Genomic DNA, 17,082 nt, shown 5'->3' with positions numbered 1-17,082 from the left:
ATTTTTAATAAAAGGCCTAAGCTCTAAATGATTTACTTACTTAAAATTAAATTAAATAAATTAGCAATTTACAAGTAAAGTCAAATTCAAATAAAAATATTTATTCAAAATGTACTATAAATTTAAATAAATTTATTTATTTGACTATTTTTATAATTTTGTCTAATAATAAAATAAATTTATATAGAAATTTAATTGAACACAAATACGAATTGAATTGAAATAAAAGCATTAATTTAAATAAATAATAGAGTAACGCTAATTAAGCTAAGCAACGATTTACTTTACTCTATATTAAGTAATCCTACAAAAGTCTTAAACTTTGCCAGCTGAACTGAAAGTTGCCCAGACTGCTACTTGAACTAAATTGAAAGCATCTATCTCTTCCCCTCCCCTTTAAGCCACCCAGTCACTTGAAGCTTGCCGCTTTAAGCAGCCGCTTGGCCTGGCTCTGGGCCCTGTCTTACATGCATATTACTTTCATATACTTATATATTCATATACATAAATGTCTGTGTATATATATAGCAGACTGCACATTCCGCTCACATCTCTGGCATCCATTGCAATGTGCCAAATACCAAGGTAATATTTTTTTTTTCGTTCGCTTTTCATTTTTTTTTTTTTTTTTCATGAAACTTGTTCGCCATGCAAATTGTTTTACTTTGCTTTGGCGTTCAAGTTCTTGCTGCTGCCGCCCCATGTTCATTTGAATATTAAAAAATTCCAAAACATAAAAGGTATTTTTATTTGCGATATTTTGTCGCACCTCAACGACAACGTACTTGCCACCTCGTTGCAGCAGCAGCAGCAGCGTACAACGTACAACATTCAAAGTGGATGACGACAAACGAAATTAAGTCAAAAATGTGGCTAGCACCACCACCCTTCGAATGTCCCCGCTTTAATTTAACATAAAAGCGCGTTCACCATTAGGTGGTTAACCTAGCAGCCAACCCCCACCCACCCTCAACCCCTAAATGCGAATGCGAGGCAGTGCGCATTGAAATTTATGAGGCATGCTCAGGTTTTTATTAGATTTTAACTAGCCTAATATATAAACAACGTTTCATATATAAATAGTTAGTGCGAGTGCGAGCGAGTGAGAGAGAGAGAGAGAGAGAGAGAGCGAGAGCACGCGCTGGCGCCAGCACTTTGGGTTTGGCAACAAACGCAACGTGCTAAAAACATTAAATATGTTAATTAGTTTCAACGCCCCTCCCAACACGCCCCCAAAAAAACAAGCAGCCGAAAAAAATATCAACGAAAATTTAAGCGCAAAAACTAAATGTTCAACTTTTAGCACCAACAAAATTTTGTATGTGCAACAAAACAAAACAGCGGCTGCCCCAAGACCCACCAAGCGCCAACGCTCACCTCAGCTCAGCTCAGGCCAGTTAATGCCGCTGGTCACGTGAGCCGACGACTCTCGAGCCAAATATGCTAATGCCCAAATGTCCTTGTTCTGGTAATGACAGATGTCCAGCCAGGGCGCAGTCACTTTGGCTTGGAATTCGCTTTGGCGCTTCGCTTTATCTGCGTGTTCCCAATTGAGGTTAACACTTGCCGAACGCAAAAAACACGCCCAACAAGGAGAATAAAAATGGCTTAAACGCTGCCAGATAAGCCACAAATCGTTGACAATGCGACGATAACAAATGCGATATGCAAAGTGTATTTCAAGTTGGGTGAATGCAGTATAAGATGAGTATAAGATTAGAAATAGTTGCTATTGCATATATGAGTGGATTGAGAGTAGTTCAAGTATTTGTATGTATTTGTAGTATACGATACGTATAAGAAGAATATAATGAAAGTATAAGAGCAGAAAACTCGGAGTGAATATGAATGGAGTAACATTGGCATAATATTGAGTATAAGTCGCAATAAACGACAAGTATAAGACAAAAAAGAGCGCAGAGAGAGTGTATGAGTAGTATAAGATGCGTATAAGACAAGTATAAGACATGAAAACTCATTAGAGTGAAGGCAAAACTGAAGATGAGCTCAGTTATTTTTTATTGGCTATATATGAATTAAATAAAAGCTATAAGTTTTAGTATAAGACAAGTATAAGACAGGAAAACTGAGCAGAAAAGATGAGCTCAGTTCTTTTTATTGGCTTTAGATGGATTAAAAGTTGTATAAGTCTTAGTATAAGACAAGAGAAGATCAGCTCAGTTCTGTATATTATTGGCTGTATATGAATTAAAAGCTGTATAAGTCTTCGTATAAGACTGCGCCATAACCGGCGAAAGTTAAGCATGGAAATGATGATGATTATTATTATTAATAATAATAATAATATTAGTTGCAGTTGTATGCCAGCAATTAAGGCAGTGGCAGAGGCAGCAGCTACAACACGCCGTGTGCAACACATGCCACATGCAACAGCTGTTGTTGAAAGCTACAACAACAACAACAAGAACATGCTTGCCACAGTGGCAGCAAGGACAACACAACAGACAATCCTAATCTAAGAGCATATAACAGTTGATCGCAACTGATATAGCCATGGCAATAAGCCATCAAGCAATAACCAATGCCAATGTCTTGCTTACTCTCTCGCTCTTGCTCTCCATCTCACTCTCACTTTGGTTGGTTGGCTTTTAGTTATTTATAGCGGCAGATACCCTTTGCACTCTTTGGAGTGTCTCGCAGCGACTTCATCTGCGGCTGATGACATGATGTATGTCTATCTACCCCTGCCCCTGCCCACGAATGTGGCACTCAACTCAACGCTGGGTGCGTGCGCCACACTGCAAAAGGAAACCGTGCGCCGTTCAACGTCATGATATAGGCTGAGATAGTGAGCCGCAGTGCCGCAATTGATGGCATTAGGCATTAGATAAGAAATCAGACATTTATAGGCACACACACACACACACACACACATACATAATGGGATAGACGTACAGACGGACGGACGGACGGACTAGTTAGACAACTTAAACATTTGCGACCGCATTGCCCAGGGAGCGCCGTCGTCTCATCATTAATAGCTTAAGCCCAGGGGTTGAGCACAAGGGTTGCAAAAAATATATATATATATATTTATAAAGAAAGAAAAAAAGGGTCTCAACAGCAGCCATATGCAATTCGTCCTTTTGCCGCTAGAGCTATGCGAATAATTCTCACACTGCAATCGGCGCTAGTTAATGGATAGTTAAGTGAGTGCGGCGTCGACCCTAAAGCCGCAGACAGAAACGTATGCTACATGTACATATATATTTAAGAGCTACTGTATATTTTAATGCAAGAGTTATACACTGCGCAAAAATTCCAAGACCAAAGCTGAGACTTCAAGCCAAACAAACTGTGTTAGCAACTTTTCTAAAAAGTGCAACTAAAATTATCGCTTTCTTCTTTTTGGAATAGTTTCTATTTATTTTGAAATTCGAAAATATTTCAAGTTTTCGAAAATTCGTTGCTATCCTGTCTTATACAAATAGAGTTCGAATTTGCGTCTTCGCCTTCTCGACAACTCGCAGCTCTCTCCCCCCACCCCAAACTTAAAATATCTCTACAACTTTATTTTAGACTAAAATAAAATTCGAAATGCGCAATAACTTCAAAGCGTGTTTGGGACACAACACCTAGTCCTAACTACCTGCCCAAATTGGCCAGCTAACCCATAGAGAGATATAGATAGAGAGCGAGCGTGAGAGCGAGAGCGAGAGGGAGGAAAAGAGCGAGCGGTCTGGTCTTTTGGGTTATCGGCGGTTAGCCTTTGATTTTCTAAGCGAATTGTTTTCAAGTCGCAAACGAAGGACAAAATTCGATGGCTGAGCTGAGTGACTGGCGAAAAGGCTTGCTCAGGACATGTGTGAGCTTCAATTAATTTGATTTTGCGTTTAAAGCGGTGCGAACGTCGTCGTCCGGATATGGAACTTCAACTTTACTTTATTTGTCAACTTGGCTGTGATAAATTTTTTGCGCTTCGTCTGCTGCACAAGAGCGAACCGAACCCCGAGGAGGGGGCTGGGGGTTGGGTTGGGTTGGTTGGAAGTATGCGCTAGAGAGCACTTCGAGCACGACTGAATGGTCACAGGACGAGCCACTGCAGATGTCAGATTCAAGATGGCCAACTATGCTTTGAACTATGACCAAACTAATGGCAGCAGCAGAGACAGAGAGACAAACACACAAGACACACAGTTAGACGATGCCCTGGGCCAGGAGCTTTTTGAAGCAGTTACATTTTAGACGCAATAGTGTTGATCCATGCGTTGGGTTCGTTGGCTCGTTAAGTGTGCACGGCCACTTGACGACAGCTTAGTGAAGTTGCCCGAAATGTGAAGAGTGGAGAATGGAGTGGGCTAGTATGGGTGGGGAGTGGGGGGGAGGGGGGTTACGAAATATTTGATAGTCGCAGAGCTAATTGGCAAAAGCTGCAGCAATTAAGTGCATTAGGCAACACCTCAGACAAAACTCGGAATGGACGGCAGCCAATGCGATGCGCTGTCTCGCTCGCACACGCTCTGCTGGGGTGGTGTTTCAAATTTTAGGGTTGCGCTAACAGCCGCAAATATGGCCGACCAAAGCACACACACAGACAGACAGACAGACACACACACACACACTAGAGCATGTGTTAGGGGCGTTTTAAAACGCGCGCGTTTCTTATTCATTTATGTTCATTTTTTTTAGTCTATACTAAGTGCATTTCAATGTTGGTATTTAAGGTGCTATTGAACGGTTTGAGTGGGGCGGGGTGGGGTCAACAAATAAGCAGTCAGGCATATGCAATTATATATAGGCGAGCAAGTGTGTTGTTGTTTTTTTTTGGCTGCGCAACTTTTACTGTTGTTTTGACACGCAGCCAACGGCTCTGACCATGCTTATGGCCTATTGTCAACCCGACCCGAGCGACGCGACCCGACGCGACCGCAAAGCGTGTTAAATTATAGATTTTCGACTGTCTCTAAGCCATGATTATGGCAATCAGCTGAGAGCGACAACAGCTGCCGACGCTGCTGCTGTTGCTGCTGCTGCTGCTGCTGCTGCTGCTGCTGCTGGTGGTGGTGCTGCAACTTTTGCTGTTGCTTTGGAACACACGCAGCGCTTTGAGGCGGCGCGCAGCGTTTGAACTGAGCGAAATTAATGGCCAACACAGGCTACTTAGCGGCCCCAGGTTTGGGCTTGGGCCCACGCACGAGAGAGGCCCGTGGGCTCGCGTTCCCTTCAATGCTTGTTCGCGATTTATGACTTGGCATGCAAAAGAGGCCCCCACCGATCGCACGGGAGGGGTGGGGTGAGGGAGGGAGTAGTGTGGCCATGTACATGACAAAAAAAAAAAAAAAACTGCATGGCGCCCGCCAGCGTCGTCGATGTCAGCGGGACGTAGCGGGGGCAGTCGCAACGGGTGGGCAGAAATTGCGCGCGCCGGCGCTGATCAATAAAATCAACAGCACAACAACAAGCAACGAAGAAAGAGAGAAAGAGAGTGAGTGAGCGAGCGAGCGAACGAGTTGATGAAATTTACGCGATCGTCGTAAGCGGCGTAGATCAAAAGCAGCCGGCACAGCCTCCTGCCCACCAAATGAAAAAGCCAAACGCCGCCAATTTGTTTGGCGCCCACCACCAGCCCCTGACCGTCCGTCCGTCCGTCCGTCCATCCATCCATCCGTCCATGCGTCCGTTCGTCGGTCGCTCTGGTCAATGAAAGTTTTGTCGCTATGCAAACTGGAAGCTCCCTCTCTGTTGAGGAGTAGGAGACCGTGATGCGACGGCTTATCCCATGCTCGCCACCGTATGGGCTGCGTGTGAGAAGTTTTAGATAAGCTGTGAGGCTGCATGCCGCATGCGGCATGTGGCAAAGCCGGCACTGCCTCGCTGCCATACTTCAAAGTGCCCCCAAACGCAAATTTGCATTGATAAGCCAAGTGGCTCAGCTGAGGCTGCTAGTCATGGGCAAAGGCAACGTGGCTGGTTGTCGCCCGCGTCGTCGTCGTCGTCTTCCCAGGTCCAGTCACAGTGTTAGGTGCCGCAGCTTCCTCTTTGATATACGCACGCCAGATACAGATATAGATAGAAGTTCTCTTTGATGTTTGCCAGCACGTGAGTCAAGTCGTTCGGTCTGGATGTCTGTCTGGCTGTCTGTCAGTCTTCTAAGCAGCAACTGCAACATGTGGATGTAGCAAAATTCTTGGCTGCAGTTCATAGAAGAAAGCTGCAGCAGCTAATCCAATTCGAGTTAATCGATAGTATCTATTGTACATCGGAAACAGTCCTAAGCAAATATCGAAAATCTGTTGCCTTATTCGTCAAGTTTCAATAGAAAGTTCTTCCAAACAGAATTCAGAGCAATCTATTATACCGATAGACTTCAACTAGCCAGTTATCGATAAGCTGCTGCCTTTATTTTATTTTCTATTTTAAATTTTCAGCTGCTTCATAGAAAAAATACTGAATGTTCTTAAGAAATTCCACACATTATTAACTCTTATCGATTGTATCGATAGTTCCAAGCATAACTTATCGCTTACCCGATGCAATGTGCTGCAAATCCAATTGATTCATTCAATAGCAACTTACGCTTTACTGCCGACAAACGTTTTGTGATATTTGTGGGGGATGGGCGAGGGGTGGGGGCTTTAAGTTAAATGGGGGGCTTTGTTTGATATATGTAAGTGTATTAAATAAAAGCACTTAACTAATGCGGTAAACAAAGAAGACGTACAGTACTTACAAATCCATGTTTATCACTAATATTGTTGGTCAATTTTAATTTGTGAAATGAAACAACTTTTTGCATCCATTGCTCACCCGTTGTGGGCGAATCTGGATGAATGTACATGCGTTTTGGCATTTCTGGATCCGCTTTACCAGCAACCATCCAGCGGCTGTCAAGCAAGAGAGAAGGAGAGAAGTCAAGTTAAGGTTGCATTAATATTAATTTTTTTTCTTCTTTTATTGGGGAGATCCAATTCACTTACCTATTATGAAATTTATAACGATAATCATCCGCCGCAACAATATCCAGTAGCAGTATGTATTTAGCCTTGGCATCCAGACCCGAAACACGAAATTTCATTTGCGGAAACATTTGTCTGCAAAGAGGAGGGAGAGAGAGAGAGAGAGAGAGAGAGCATAAGTCATTTTGCTTGGTAATCAAATAAAACATTAATCAGCGCGGCATAAAGCCTAAACGCTAAAACGGTTCTCAGGGGCCACCAACAAGGCAACAAGGAGGCATGGACGACCAGGCAGACAAGAAGATGCTACGGCCACATAATCATCATCATCATCATTATCAGTGCCAGTGCCAGAGCGAGTGCCAGGGAAAAGCAAACAAAACTGAATGCAAACAGTCGAACTGCAGTTTGTTGTTGGGAGATACGAGATGGGGGAGATTGGGAGCGGAACCAGAGGCAGGGTTATCAAGTGGCGCCAAGCCGCAAATTGTTTCAACTCGACTCGACGCTCGACTCGAATTCAAATTGGCCCCAAACGACGAGACGACTGCGTTCTTGGTCTTGCTCTTGGTCTTGTTGATTAGCCTTAGTCCATGTTTGCTGGCCATGTTGGTGGCAATGTGCAAACTCGAAAATTACATGAACAGAATGCAAACACACACACACACATACACCCAAAAAGGGCTGCACCCTCACACACACACACACACACAGAGAGAAACGAGAAACAAATATGAAAATTATAACTTTAAGTAGCAATCACTCAATCGCTGCGACTGCGCCTCAACTTTAACAAACAAACTGAGTGAGATCGAGAGCGTGTGCGAGCGAGAGAGAGAGCAATATACGAACGACCGGCCACGTCTTTTGGGAGCTCTGAGGCTGTAGCGCCAGCGCCTGCGCCTCATGAATCAAATTTAACGAACGTCTTGTTCATGTTCACAGATCATCATCAGCTGCGCCTGCATTTTGATAAAAAAAACAAAAACAAAAGCAAAAACAAAGAGCAGGCAAAGAAACGAGGCAAGCAGCAGCAAAAGGCGCCCGAGAGTTTTGCCAGGCTAACAAGCTGACTGATGTCTGACTGCCTAAATGACTAACTGTCTGACGTACTGACGCGCTGACGAACTGGCGTTGGGATGTTTCTATTTAGCAGACAGACGCAGCGCCCAAGTCCAAGTCCAAGTCCAGCGCTGTGGCCAGTTGCCCGCCAGCAATGCTAAGGCTAAGGACGTTGCTGCTGCTGTTGCTGGCTCAATGTTGTTGCTGTTGCTGTTTTTGACTGCAAATTATTTTTTATTTGCGAGACTGAAGAAACTGCGGCCGTGGCACGTCTGCCTGCCTTTGCTTGTGTGTGTGTTGGTTTTTTTTTTTTTTTTGGTTGCTGTTGTTGTTGGTGTTGTTGTCTTAACTGAATAGCTCGTTAACATTATTGAGCACTTGGCGCCAGTTGTTGGCAGCTTGTTATGGGGCCAGAGCCAAAGCTCGAGAGTCGCGCCATAGCCCCAAGCCAACTGGAGCCGGAGCCAGTTGCTCTCGACGCTGACGCTGACGCTTTGCCTGGGTCCCTCGCCCAGCCAGCACAACAAATCGGCCCACCACACGCGCAAGCCAAGAGCCAGGCCAGGCCAGCAAGCCAGGCCAACAAGCCAGGCCTTGTGCTTCTCGACAACAAAACGATTTGCTCTCCATTTGTGTGTGCGCAGCTTCGCTTGTGGTTGCTGCTGCTGCTGGCGGCGTCGCTGCCAACGCCGCTGCGTCGTGCAAATCGTTACGTGTAAAACTTGCACCTTTTGACCAAAAGTTTGTTTGTTTTACTTGTTGTTGCTTTTTCTTTCTTTTGCTGGCCAAAAAAAACACAGCGGGCCACACATTATTTTCAACGCTAATACCATATGCTGCTCTCTCTTTCGCACACACGCTTGCGCTCTCTTTCTTGAGCGTTTTTTATTGCAGCAACAGCAACGAGCTGTTAATGTGGCTTGAAAGTGTTTGCCAGACTACTTGGGCCAAGCAAAACCCCTCAGCCCATAATTAAGCCAACTATATATAAATATATATATAAACTAAACGTGTCTGTATGCATGTGTGTGTGTCTCTGTGTGTGTGTCGCTGCACCTATTGAGGTTAATGGCTAATCAATTAGCCCCTGGGCCACTGTCCTGGACTCTGCTCTCTGGCTCTGGCTCTGGCTCTCTTGATATACGATTGAGTTGTAATTGACATTTTGGGCATTGACGTATCTACTCACTCCCCTTCGCTAGTGCCAGGCACTAACCCTCATATATTTAACGTGTAGATAACAAGCAGACATTACGTAATGCGCCCTCGACAAAAAACGAAACATGTGGACAACATTTAAAGCAAATTTTTAACAAATTCATATTCTATAAAAAGCAACTGAGCTGCAGCGCTTCAAAAATATAAAATAGTGTCTAATTTTTAGTCTAATATGCTTGTGTAATTAATCTTTAACTAAATAGTTATATTAATTATGATTTATTCTCTATTTATTGCTTAGCAGAAGAATTTCCCCAGCCTTACTTGGCCCTCAGCCAATATATAATATATATAATATTACTTGTATATAAAATTGATCATATTTTAGCATTTTTGTTTCATAATTTAGCCTCGAAATATTTTATAAAGTGAATATGAGCAACTTGGTTAAAGCCCCAACTCAACTCAATTCAATTTTTAGCTCTGGTGAAATTTTGAAATCTATTTTTATTAATTTAATTACTTTTATTATTAACAAAATGTGTTTTCAATTCAAATCAAAAGAATTATTTGCTTATAACCAACATTTAGTTTAATTGAAATTTATTTGAATTGTTATTTTTAACTAACAAATGAGTAATAAATTAAAATAAACAATGAGCTACTGACCATAAGGAATTTCTTTATTATCTGGTACTGGCCAAGACGAAGGTCTGCACTTTACGTATTATCAGCATGACTAAACGTTAGACTATTAATGCACCTGTGCATGCTGCATGGGGCATGTGGCAAACAGAGTTTGAAGCGACTATCTGCTGGTCAGACTGAGCGCCTTAGACGCGTCAATTGTCACTGGCGCATTATCAGTGGAGCAATCGCAGTGGCAGTGGCAGTGGCAGTGGCAAGAATGGGCAACAAAACGAAGATGCGACGATGCAGCCGTCAACACACAGCTGATGATTGTGGAGGATTTGTGTATTGTGGTGTGTGTGTGTGTGTGTGTGTGTGTGTGTGGCAAACAAAGAGGCATAGAGAGATGCACTGCGCCGTTGGTTTTGTCAACAAGCAGCGCGGGGATTAAAGTAGCACCTGCAACTGCCAAAGGCACCGGCAATGATGTCAACAGCAACAGCAACAACAACAACAGCAGCAGCAGCAACAGCAGCAACACTGACGGCTGTTGACAGTTCTCCTTTGTGAAACAAAATTGATTTGTTTCGAAGGTTTTATTTTTTATTGGTTTTAATTATTTATTTTATTAAGGGTTATTTTGTGCACAGTTTGTCAACACATTGCATTTCGATAACTATCGATAGGCAGCGCTGGGGTGCATATATTGATGGGAATTTACATGCAACACAGAAATATTCAAACAGCTGTGCATGGGGCCGTTTAATTTGAATTTTATTATTGAATTGCAAAATTGCAGCATTGAATTCAATTGGAATTGCAAGTGCATGCAAATTGCATCAAAATTTAAATTTGTCCTGGCCGCGCATCCTGTTTAGGCCATGTCTGGCCAAATTTATTTGACAAATTTCTGATGCAGGGGCACAGACAACAGACAAAAGCAGCTGCAGCATAAAACGCTAATTACCCTTAGACTGGGTAAAAGCAACAGCAGCAACAACAACAACAACAACAAGGGTTCAGGCCAAATTAGTTAAACCAATAAACTGACAGCGGCCGCTTAGGCCGTTTCATATATAAAGTATATATGCCATATTTCAAGTCTATATAATAATAAAACAATTTATGAACGCATAACAACTGCTCGGGACTCGAGACGCGGGACGGACTCTTGGTCCACGCCAACGCCAACGCCTGCGCCGCTGCCCTCAGCTCTTGGCTGGGCTGTCAGTTAGCGGCAACGCCCACTTGAGAACTGGGCTCAAAATGAATGACCATGTCATTAAGCCAGGCCCGAGCTACGGGGCGGAGACTGTGCGAACGACCAAGGACTATCAAGCGCTTAGCATCATTATAATTTCTAATACACACACATGTGTGTGTGTGTGTGTGTGTGTGTGTGTATAAATCAACTGTAATGTAATTACAATTTAATAAAAGTGCGTGAAACAAGCAACTTATAGTACAACAAGCATTATATATGGACCGAGTCGGCTGCATTATCATCGCCTGATAAGCTGGCGCAGCTTCAGCTAAGCGCCGCCCGCTGTCTTGTGTGGCAGGTTCAAGTGGCAAGTGGCATATATAACTCAGCAGCTGATAAAGCGACCCAGCCCCAGCCCCAGCCCTGCGTATGTTTTGCTTTGCTTGTTCATTTTAATTATTATGAATTGAAATATTCAAGTCGCTACAGTTTGTTGCTTGTGATAGCTGCTGAGAGTTCATAGGTCAGCGCTCTAGCTTTGTCTAGTGTTGATTTATGTGTGGCATTGTTGCAGATAAGCGTTAAACAAAATATTTCCAAAAATAAAAAATAAAGCGCATGAAATTTATGAATTGTTTTCAAATTTATTGTCTAGTGTCTAATAAGGCAGTGAGTATAAATATTATAAACAGCTTAGGGTAGCTCGTTGAAAAATATTGCATAGCCAAATTTCAAGATAATATATTTAAAAAAGTATATATTTATAAGTATAATAGAAGTATATATATTTTAAAAATATTTTAAAAAATGATTACTTGCATTTTCAGCAATTTGTTTTATTAAAAACTGCGCTTTACTACTAAAAATAAATATATCTACATACTGCTATTAATTTAGTCCTTAACAGCTTTAATTCTATGCCTTAAATTCTAGCCATATAACTTACTTATTATATTTGATTAGATAGATTGCAAGTAAAATAAAAAAAATGTCTTAAATTCGCTTAAAATTTGTCTGCCATAATTTTTGCAAATATTAAACGAACCACCCTAATATTTATATATATAAATCCAAGTGCCCCCCGCATGTTAAGCAGCTCAAATGGCTGACGCTTTTGTTTGATTGTTTAATTTTTTATTTTTTGCTTTGCTTACTTTTTATATTTGGGCTTATTTATTTACATATTTATTTTGTGTGTGTGTGTGTGCTGCGCTGCGCTTTGTTGTTGGTGTTCATAATTGCTCATAATTGCGTATGTGTGCGTGTGTGTGTGTGAAGTGCATATGTGTGCGCCATTTTTGCCTGAACTTTTTGGCCGACGTCGCCATCATTTTCGGTCAATTGACACAGACAAACAAGCAGCGGGCACACCCCCGCCGCCCCCCTGCCCAGACCACTGCTCATGCTCTAAGCTACACACACACGTACACGCGAAAAACAAAAAAAGTTCTGCACATGCTTTTGCTCTCTCACTCTCAGCGCTGTGCTGACAAAGAGAGCGCAGCTGAGCTAGCAGCTTGCGTTAGAGCGAGACAGCGCACACCCCCGCATATGACTTTTTATTTGTCAAGTGTGCGCTTGTGTGTGTGTGTGTGTCGCTGTCTGTGTATGAGTGTTGGCATTTTGCTTTTGGAGCTTTGCTTAATTTGTACGTTTTGCTGGTCAGCTAATGTCCTGGGCTCGCTCTCTCTCTTTTTCTATCTCTGTCGCTCACTGAGTGGGTCTGTTCACTTGTCATGCAAGTCAGCGCCCATTTTCATTTTGATTTGCCAGTTTAGCTGACTTATTGTTTTATTTCATTCTTTTTGTTGCCCCCCATTATTATTATTATTAAAATATTTCGTAGCGTGCGCATTTTGCCGCCGTTTAATGCTACTTGTCGCATTTTATTAATAAATACACACACACACATACATATAAATAAATATATTCGCGCATGTGTGTGTGTGTGTATTTATTTATTTGCTGTTTAATATGCAAGCCGCCGGCTACTTGGCTTGTGTGATTTTTCGCACAATAATCAAAAGCCCCAGCCAGCCAGCCAGCAACAACAACAACAAAAATAAAAACAACAAAAATAAAAACAACAAAAACTATATAAATTGTTTAAAAAATAATTTTAAACCATTAAGATTTGTTTGCCAGCAACTATTAGGTGCACGCTAAGCGGATTTAATTTCAATTTTCAAGTCGCTCAATTTGTTTAAGTAAATAACTTTACAGTTAGTTCCTTGAACTTAAATGCAGCGAGTGCTAAAGTAACGAGTGAAAATATTGTCGCTTGCAGTTGTTATTGTTAGTCATTTAATTTTATGAGCAGACAAACAGTGCAAGAAGTAACGAGTAGCGAGTGCAATTTATATAGCTGTCGCCCATTAATTTTGAAGTCTGAATCTGTTAAAGTAAATAAATTGACAGCTGCTTAGGCTTAAATATATTTTGAGCGAGAGAGAGATTGTAAGCAGCGAGTGCTTAATTAACGAGTATATTAATGCTGGTGTTTGTTCATTGCTCACTAATTAATAATTTAATTTTAGAAACAAGCATAAAGTGACATAAAGTAACGAGTAGCGAGTCTCAATAAATAAATTTACAGCTGCTTAGGCTTGAATATATTTTGAGCGAGAGAGAGAGACAGATTTAAAGCAGCGAGTGCCTTATTAATTATATTAATGCATGCGTTTGTTTATTAATAATTTAATTTTAGAAACAGTGTCACAAAAAGTAGCGAGTCCCAATTTGCTTAAGTAAATAAATTTACAGCTGCTTAGGCTTGAAATAGAGCAAGCGAGAGAGCTTGTATCTTATTTTTAATTAAATTGTGCGTCAAATGTTTGCAGCTCGTTGATTTGCAAGGCTAAAGCAGGGGGTGGCTGGTGGGTGGTCGTTTGTGGGCGTGGCATTTAGGCGTGTTGTCGCTGTCAATGTTTGCCTGGCAAAGTGTAAGTAATTTATGCGCATTTAGCGCTTAAGTGAGCTTAGCCTTAGCCCTTCCCCCCCCCCCCCCCCCCCCCCCACGCCACGCTTTGGCACGACTCCACACGATCGAACAATTGAGAAAAAAACTGCACGCATTGGGCGTGGCGCTAGGCATTTTTCGGGGGTTTGTGTTGATGGATTACAAAAATCTACACTAAAAATAAAATAAATTATTTTTATATGCATATCAATTACAGTCCACTGACCACGCCCACTCCACAGCCCAAGCTGGAAGACGAAGACGAAGCTCTCTGGCGCCCACCACACATTTAATGTCTAAATTATGGTGTATGCGCCATTAACGCTTTACTGTTTGCTTAGGAGCAGAACCTAAGTCGCTCTCGCTCGCTCTCGATTGAAGCTGGAGAGCTGAAGCTGTAGCTGAAGCTGGAGCCAGGCTGATGATGAGTCTGAGTTGCATTGATATTGAACATGAAGCTGGAGCTCATACATCCGCACATCCGTTTAAAGCGATCAAGCCATGTGGCTGCGGACTCGGCTAATAACAGTCATCACACACGTCAGACACTCATAAATCCTCAAAGTCAACAAGGCAACAGCCAGAGTCAGAGCCAGAGCCACAGCCAGAGTCAGAGTCAGAGCAGCAGGCACGTAACGAGGCTAGGCCCGCTCCCCACTCCCCACTCCGCTCTCTCCACACTCTTTAGGCTGCGTAGAAGACAGCAAACAATCAGATTCTAAACAAGCTGCGTTTAAATGTTGTTAACATGCTCAGCCAGCCAGCCAGCCAGCCAGCTTGCATGCTGTGGGTAGAGGCAACGATCTCTCTGCCTCTCTCGCTCTCTATCTCTCTCTCTCTCTCTCTCTCTCTTCTTGCTTCTAATGTACCACACACAGTGTAGCCCGATGCTTGCAACACAAGCTTCGCAGCTTGTTGCTCTTCCCACAACCACAGCCAAGAGCAAGAGCCAAGCGTCCAAGACCAAGACCAAGACCCACCTCAGGTAGGATCTCATTCATGGGTGGTGCTGTTGCTGTTGTTGTTGCAGTTGCTCAGCCTCTGCATGTTTATGGGCATAATTCTTATTTATGATCGCTCAGCGATAAGTTTTGCGTATTGCTTATGCTTTGTTATTTTATTTGTTGTTTTTGCTGCTGCTGCTGCTGTTGTTGCTTAAATAAATCAAATCAACACGATTCGCAGAAACTGTGCAAAGTTCGCAGCTTTTGGCGCTGATAAGAGTTTGCAGCAACTCGCACATGTTGCCCCACCATGCCCCACAACAGGGCGTTAGCCGCACCTGTTGCAATTTGAATAACTTTAATATATTTTGTTTTCGTTTCATATCAAAATATTCAATATTTAAGTTTGCTTTTATTAATTTAAAAAAATTGTTTTTAGTTTCTTATTCGAAAAAATATTACTGAAATAATTTTATATGCATGCCATCACTTTTTTTTAATTTTTAAATATTAATGCTGAATTTTCAACTTTAAATATTTTCAATGTACCAAAATATTTTTGTAAAATATTTTGCATTTCAATGCTAAAAACTTTAATCAAACTCTAGAGTTAGCTTACATTTTTTTGTTGTTTATTTTTCTAAAAATGTTTTTATAAAAATATTTGTTATGCTTTTTAGTTAGAATTCTTTTAACACCGACCCAGCCCAGCCCCAAATGCAGTTTAATTCCATTAAAGGAACAATTTGAAAATGTTTAATCGTTTCTGTGGCAGCTCTTCGCTTGATTAGCATTATTTTTGAATCGTTTTTGATGCCCTGGTCTTGTGGCTCTTGTGGCGCCTTGAACTCGCTCACATGCCACAGGCCGTTGCGTGTTTAGACGTTGACGTCAGTTGTGCTCAAGGACTTTTGTATTGCTTGTCTGACTGTCATAAGGGTTTTGTATTTTATTATTTTTTTTTTTTTTTTTTAATTTTTGCTGTTCGTTTTTTGTCAAAAGCAGGACGAAATGCAGGCGCACGCATCTTGCGGTTGTCGACAAGAATAATGCACATATTGAACTGCAACAACAAGTTGCAACTGCTGCTGATGTTGCTGTCGTGCCTTTGGTGGGACCTTCTTGCCCAAAGCTAAAGTCTACAAAAGGTGTTGACCAAACAACAACAATGGGCCAGGGGCAAGGGGCAAGGCAACAACAGCTACACGCGTCTTAACAAGAACAACAACAACAACAGCAGCAGCAGCAAAAAGCTGTTGAAGAAGCAGCAGCAGCAGCAGCAACAACTTAAAGTCGACACTCGCTTTGGGATGAAGTGTCTGCTGCTCGTCCCCGATATACTGAATACTGGATTGTTGGTCCCCGGGTGCCTGATGCCTGTTGCCTGTTGCTGTTGCCTGGGCCTGGTGTTGGCCTGGTTAGCGCATAAAAAACGTTATAAATAACACGCTCGAGCATTTAACGCGCCAAACATGTGTTTCACTGTCCAATTTGTGGTATGTTTACTTTTCATCAGCCACATTGGGGCCCACATATACAGAAGTCAAGGGAACAACAGAGCAACAGCAACAGCAACAGCAACTCAACGTGTTAATCGCTAACTGATCGATCGACAGTTCGTTGTTGTTTGTGGCATGCCACATGACAACTGGCGAAAGCTTTCGCCCAGCTGATGCTGCTGCTGTTGCTGATAGCACAAGAGCAACTGCAGCAAGTGCTAGCAGCACTTGATAAAAATTATCAGCCAAGGCGTAGAATGAATGAACAAATGCCTGAGCAGAAAGGCAAACAAGTTGCTGCGGATGAGGCAGCAGCAGCAGCAGATGAAAAGGTAGCAGACAAGACGAAGAGCGAACAAGCGGCCAAGTATATTCGAATATGTGTGGCTTACCTGGCGCTACAGGCCCATTATTGAACGATCAGGCAACAAAACAAAAACAAAAACAAACACAAACAAAACCAACAACATCAGGGTTGCATGTTTTTAGCATGAGGGTTGCTGCTGCTGCTTCAGCACGCCAAGCGATTGCCCCGACAGTAGGACAGCTGAGCGACCAGAAAATAAAATAAAATGAAAAAAACCTAAAAACTACCAAAAAAAAATTAAAACAAAAACCAACAAAGCGCTGCGGACAGCAAACAAAGCGTTTCTCTCTTCTCTGCACAGGACATGCCGCAAAACAAACGAATGAACGAACGCATACAAAA

The 17,082-nt window shown here is 42.3% G+C and overlaps 1 protein-coding gene across 2 annotated transcripts in view; it reads right to left on the bottom strand.

Moving 5' to 3' along the window:
- The window catches only part of LOC108606789 (optomotor-blind protein), a 56,138-nt gene that overhangs the window by 25,975 nt on the left and 13,081 nt on the right, over nt 1-17,082 (bottom strand). Inside the window, exons 2-3 of one of the 2 annotated variants that reach the window (XM_017997231.1) lie at nt 6,939-7,052; nt 6,683-6,845 (exon numbers count right to left, since the gene is read on the bottom strand). In XM_017997231.1, coding sequence (XP_017852720.1) covers nt 6,683-6,845; nt 6,939-7,052 — 277 coding nt within the window. The remainder of the gene's footprint in view (nt 1-6,682; nt 6,846-6,938; nt 7,053-17,082) is intronic. The other variant, XM_033294285.1, reaches the window with a different exon arrangement.

This window comes from Drosophila busckii, chromosome X (assembly GCF_011750605.1).
Source record: "Drosophila busckii strain San Diego stock center, stock number 13000-0081.31 chromosome X, ASM1175060v1, whole genome shotgun sequence".
NCBI classification, from domain to species: Eukaryota; Metazoa; Arthropoda; class Insecta; order Diptera; family Drosophilidae; genus Drosophila; species Drosophila busckii.
This window is presented reverse-complemented; position numbering and strand designations above follow the sequence as displayed.